Source organism: Primulina eburnea, chromosome 3 (genome assembly GCF_022965805.1).
Source record: "Primulina eburnea isolate SZY01 chromosome 3, ASM2296580v1, whole genome shotgun sequence".
In the NCBI taxonomy this organism is placed as follows: Eukaryota; Viridiplantae; Streptophyta; class Magnoliopsida; order Lamiales; family Gesneriaceae; genus Primulina; species Primulina eburnea.
In genome coordinates, this window is record NC_133103.1 from 13,788,384 (window position 1) to 13,794,383 (window position 6,000).

Below are 6,000 nucleotides of genomic sequence, written 5' to 3' on the forward strand. Positions count from 1 at the left end.
GCAGTGCCTCACAAGATAGGGTGAAATAAACCTATTTTGAACGTGCAATTTTACGATATTCGAGATATCGGGTACCTAAAATCCGAATCAAAAGTGAACAAAAACATGCTCCTTAGATTGTGCACGTGGTTTAGTTTCTTCCCTAACGTGATATTGTAAAGCTTAAAAGATGAGCCATTTCCAAAACACACTGTCTAACAACAATGAGAAAAGTAGTACAGCGCAAGATTTCAATTTTATATAAAATAAAAATATTTGTTGTCATAATTTTTTTGAATTTTTTAAAATAAAAACACCCGTGCTTAAATGATAAAAAATCATAAGGGTCAGGACGTGGAAGACATTCTCCAATAAAAATATTGTATAATAAAAATACGGGGAGTGAGAAATAACTTTAAAAAAGATAAAATTAAAGTGTACGATGTAAAAAAACACATATTACTGCCGATGACTTAAATCAAAATATTTAATTAATTATTTTTTTTTTAAAAAATATTTACTAAAAAACTCATTCTATCGCATGTACATTTGACATTAAAGTATTTATAATGCTTACAAAGATGCAACTGACCTCCTCCCCTCAAAGCAACAGTTACCGGAAGGCTTCCATTCATCTGCGGTTAGCGAGAACACGGACAAAAGACTCGTTATAGGTTTTTTTCGGCCTATTTGCTCGCACGCTTTATTAAATAAAGAAGATTGAGGAAGGAATTAGAGTTTAAGGAAGACTCGCGAAGTCCTAACACGAAAATAGAGATTACGAAAGTAAATATTCGTCCTGTTATAAAATAACATCACAATTAAAGTGTATTTTTTTAATTGTTTAATAGACTTTTTTTTTCCTTATTTAGATTTCACTGGGGGTCGATATGAAATTGAACTTATTTTGATGGACGAATTTCTTTATTCACATTCAAGGCATGACTCACATAGTAAATCACAAAACTTTAAAATAATTTTCAATCACATTATTATACCCTTTAGACCGAAAAAAATTCCAATTTTTAATGAAAAGTTTTACATATTTTATAAGTGAAAACGTTACCAATTAAGGTTTTTTTAATAATTAAATAAAATAAAAGGTGTTATTTAACTCTAAAGTAAGTGAGGGGCCAAGTGGGCTTTACTGGGTGGGCTAGACTGCAGGATCCTGATTGGATTTAAGCAGAAAAGGGTATTTAAAATTTTAGATCCAAGCCCAATTTTAAACAATCTAATTTGATTGGACCATTGAAATTAAGTATTGTTTTTTGAGTGAGTCTCGACGGGTTAATCTGTGAGACGAGTCAACCCTATCCGATTCACAATAAAAAGTAATACTCTTAGCATAAAAAATAATACTTTTTCATGAATAACCCAAAGGAAGATCCGTCTCACACGAGTTTTTGCCTTGTTTTTTTCACCAATCAATATATATATATATATATATATATATATATAGATATATATATATATATTTATATATTTTAAATTTTGGAATTCTAACCACAAAGCATTTAAATAATTTTTTTTTAAAAAAAGAAAATTCGATAAATCATGGTTTAGTGGTTAAGGAGGAGGGCAATTCCGTACTTTCAGAATTCCCCCCTCCATCTAATTTGAAGGTTGAGAATGTGGGCTAATTAGTGGGCAGATAGTGGCCATAACCGCCTTAACCGTCAGTGTCCCCCAAATACACACACTGAAAAAACATAATATCTCACTTCACGAATCGAAGCCAAAAGTCCGCTGAAGAACTCTTGCCAAAGGTCACCATTTACGCATGGATATTTCTTCGTGAATTGCCTTTCCCCGTAAGGTTTGGTGTTGAATTGATCGAAATAGTTTCAAAACTGTTGCTGAATAGAATAATGGAAGGGAAGAGCAGAATGATTTACGACGAAATGGAAGAGATTCAGAAAGGGCCATGGAAGGAAGAAGAAGATCGAGTGTTGCTGAATCACGTGAAAAAGTATGGGCCGAGAGATTGGAGCTCCATTCGATCCAAAGGGCTGTTGCAGCGTACCGGAAAGTCGTGCCGCCTCCGATGGGTCAATAAACTCCGACCTGACTTGAAGAAGTACGCAATTTTTGTGCTTTAAGTTAAGGATTTTTGGTAGTGTACTTTTTGAGGTTACCCTCGTTTTTTTTGCGTGCATTTTAGTGCAATTTGCATTTGTGTAGGGAGGAAGTCTCTGCTAAAGGGCTTTAAAATTTGCATTCGTCAATTCTAATGTGCTAAAGTTTAGATATTGACAATTTGTGATATTTGGTTGATTATTTTTTGTTTTTAGTTTTTTTAATCACTCAATTGTATTTTCCTCTGTGTTATTTATCAGTATTTTTGTTTTCTACAGTGGGGTGAAGTTTACAGCAGAGGAGGAGAGAACTGTGATTGATCTGCAAGCACAATTCGGGAACAAATGGGCTCGCATTGCCACGTATTTGGCCGGACGAACGGACAATGATGTCAAGAATTTCTGGAGCAGCAGGCAGAAGAGGCTCGCAAGAATCCTGCAGACATCTGCACCATCATCCAGCAGATCACATAAGAGTAGTATCAAGGATTTCCAGGCCCCTCTCTTCCATGATGATCCCTCCGTAGAAGTAAGTACCAAATTCATTTTTTCCTCCACAATACGGCACAAATAGGTGGAATTCTGATACTTATGATCTTGTACCATAATTCCAGGCTCGTAAGTTCAGTTCATCAAGAGAGGAAGAATCAGTGACCAAATCCCAGTCCTCATCATCGAGGATTCATGACACCGAGAAGACAATCAAGATGGAGCCACTGCCGGATATAACCTACCCAAGTTCACTCTATTATGATTCGAGCCTTTTTCAGCTTTACTATGATCTTGAAAAGAAACCATTTCTCGAGCCACCCTTTTATCAGATTCCACAATTTCAACCAGATTTATCTGTACCAGTAGAAAGCCAAGAATTTGTGTCTAGGTTTGGAGATCCTACTTTCTTGGATGTGTTCGGACATGCTAGCGGGTCCATGTTGGGCACTGCCAAGCTTCCTATCGTGCCTTCATGTTTTGGACCTACGAGTGGCTCTCAAGTTTCTGGTAGTGCCAAGATTATGCCCGATACTTTTGTTGAAGACTTCCCTCCAATGGACATGTTTGATCAGATTGAACCACTTCCAAGCCCTTCAGAATGGTCATGAAGGGTTTCTTTAGCCGTTCAGTAGTTAGGCTCTCATTGGCTTTTGTTGTTGTTTCTTGTAGCAGATGCTTATTTTTCCTTTTGTACTTCGCACATTTAAGTAATTCATATAGCAGCATGATTGAGTTCACGAGTGTACTTGCAGTCGGCCCCCTTAAACTTGAAATGAGACATTAACTTTAAATCACGATCTAACATAACAATGTATCCTATAAATCAAGTTAGCAGGTTCAACGTGTTATTAAAACTAGAGGCGATGCTTCAATATATGGCTAAAACTGGCCATTACCAAAAAAGCAAAATAGAATGAAATGCTGATTTAGTTGGAGTTCTGCTTGGGATTGCTTGATTGTTTGTTAAACAAAAGATATGTTATGCCAACTTGACCTTCGGGTGAACCAACTAAGTCTCCAGCTGTAAAAGAACTGTATTCACCAAAAAAGATAGGTCTGCGCAAGTGTGAATAAGCACAATACTCAACTTCACAGATCATATCTATGTCTTTCATTAATCTGTAAACAGAAGATGCCACTCCTTCCCCTGACACCAATGTCATTGTAATCGATATTTGCATCAAATCAAGACTTGAAAATAAGTTAAGAAACTGGGAATGGAAAAGCCTACCATGTGTCACAACCAACAAGTTCTCAGAAGGATATTTATCGGCAAGAGCCTTGATCACATCAAGATACCGAGACCAACTACCTTCTGCTGTTTCTTGCCATTTTGGTAGCTACATTTTATAAGCGAAGCCACTTTGATCACAAGATGAACTAGTACATGACATTTAAAAATTTTATGTAGTAGTTTTATGAAAAAATACCTCTTTATAAATTTGTTCGACACTACTATCCACCGAGCCAGCAGGCAATTCTGCTTCACACTTTGAGATGTCGAAACTAAAAATTTCGTCTTTGGGAGCCACATTAGGTTTGATGCAGCACAAAAGATCAAGTGGTTTCTTACACAAAAAAAGGTTAAGTCCCATTAAAGGATTTTGAATCGTCTTACACACCTACGCAAAATAATTAACGTATTCGACGACAAATGGCAGATATAATGCTAACGAAATCGGTTTATCCATGAAACAATTTAGACAAAAGTCAGTGTAAATTGGAAATAATCTCTGTCAGCAGTCAATTTAATTTTATTTTGGGAATAAAGCTCACACATACCCAACCACGCAACTTCTTCCATCTCCATACTTTGAGAAGCAAAACGCAGACACTCATATTCGCCAAGTATTCCTTATGCTACGATTTACAGACAACTTGAAGATACAAAAAACAGTAAATTCATAAAACAACCCTTGATTTTCGAGGGATCAATAACAACACCGTTGAAGTCAAAACCATCGAGCTCGTCGAACTTATCTTCCGCGGAGGAGAGGGCCATCACCGCTCCACATGCCATCTGCAGGCACCGGAGAAATAAAGAGACAAAACCCGATGAATCGGAATCCCGATTTGCTTCCTGATCTTCCAGCCCGTGCGGAAATCCCGGGCCTTCCCAGCATCAACCAGCGGCGGGTCCCAGGGCCTCATAGCAGACGCGGTCCAGAGCGGGTCGAAGTAGTCTACCCTGTCGCCGTGCCGCATAATGACGACGTTTAAGGATAGATTTCGGAGGAGCCCATGATTGGAAATGGCTTTTTGGAGTTGTTGAGGAGGAGAGGCCTCGAGTTCTGGGATAAACAGCAGTTGAATACGGCCATTAATGTGGCAGGAGGACAAGTGGCAGCCTCGGCTAGCTGAATACTCTGAAATCTGAAACTTTGTTTTTGTCCCGGATATCCTGAACGTAGCACACGCGAGGACCTGTGATTCATTCTTTATCCTCGATACAAAAACTCACGTGGGTATGTCACTTTGTGACATGGATTTTAGATGATGAGAAAATTTTTGTTTTTATATTTTAAGTATTAAAAGTTCGGTAAGAGTATTCATGTTTTATGGTAAGAGTATTCAAGTTTTAGTGGATCTTTTCTGAGACGGTCTCATGAATCTTTATCTGTGAGTTCGACCAACTCCCTACCGATATTTGCAATAAAAAGTAATACTCTTAGCATAAAAAGTAATAATTTTTCATGGATGACCAAAATAAGTGATTCTTCTCACAAAATACGATCCGTGAGACCGTTTCAGACAAGTTTTTACCTTCATGTTTTAGTGTAGTTAATTTGAAATCATCTATATTTTTGAGGGGTGAGTCTAATTTGAGATTATCATATAAAAATATGAGGTTTAAAAATTTAAAATATCTTATAATGTTGGCTTTTTCGGAAAATTAATCGGTGCCAACCATGCAATTTTTTACTAGATTTCCTAAATTGCAAACATTATAAGAAAATTTAATGTATAGTATCATATGGTGCAACACATTGATTTTGAACATACCTTTTGAAGTTGACAAAAACTTGTGTGAGACGGTGTCACGGGTCGTATTCGTGAGACGGATCTCTTATTTGGGTTATTAATGAAAAAGTATTATTTTTTATGCTAAGAGTATCGCTTTTTATTATAAATATGTGTAGGGTTGACCCGTCTCACGGATTAAAATCCGTGAGACGGTCTCACATGAGACCCACTCTTTGAAGTTTAGACATTTCAAAATCTTAAAATAAAACTTGAATTGCCACGTTGAACCGCGATAATAATTTTTTGTAATATTATAAAAAAAAAAAAAATTTGTGTACTCGATCATATTATAGCACTAAGATTAATTATGATGTTTAACAATGGGGATAAATTGAAAAATCTTATATAATGATATCGCTGAAATCGGTGATGCTAGCTGGGAGGTCAGATCCCTGCTTGGAGAGCTCGGACCACACGTTTGAACGCT

General features: G+C 36.8%; 1 protein-coding gene and 1 pseudogene across 1 annotated transcript; one reads left to right on the top strand and one right to left on the bottom strand.

Annotated features, from left to right (window-relative positions):
- The first annotated feature begins 1,700 nt into the window (after positions 1-1,700).
- On the top strand, positions 1,701-3,316 carry LOC140826679 (transcription factor DUO1-like). The gene is made up of 3 exons (XM_073189183.1): positions 1,701-2,059; positions 2,337-2,586; positions 2,672-3,316. The coding sequence occupies exons 1-3, from the start codon at positions 1,851-1,853 to the stop codon at positions 3,155-3,157; spliced, it is 945 nt and encodes a 314-aa protein (XP_073045284.1). The 5' UTR covers positions 1,701-1,850; the 3' UTR covers positions 3,158-3,316.
- Positions 3,317-3,457: 141 nt separating this feature from the next.
- On the bottom strand, positions 3,458-4,897 carry LOC140826815 (uncharacterized; annotated as a pseudogene).
- Positions 4,898-6,000: the final 1,103 nt, after the last annotated feature.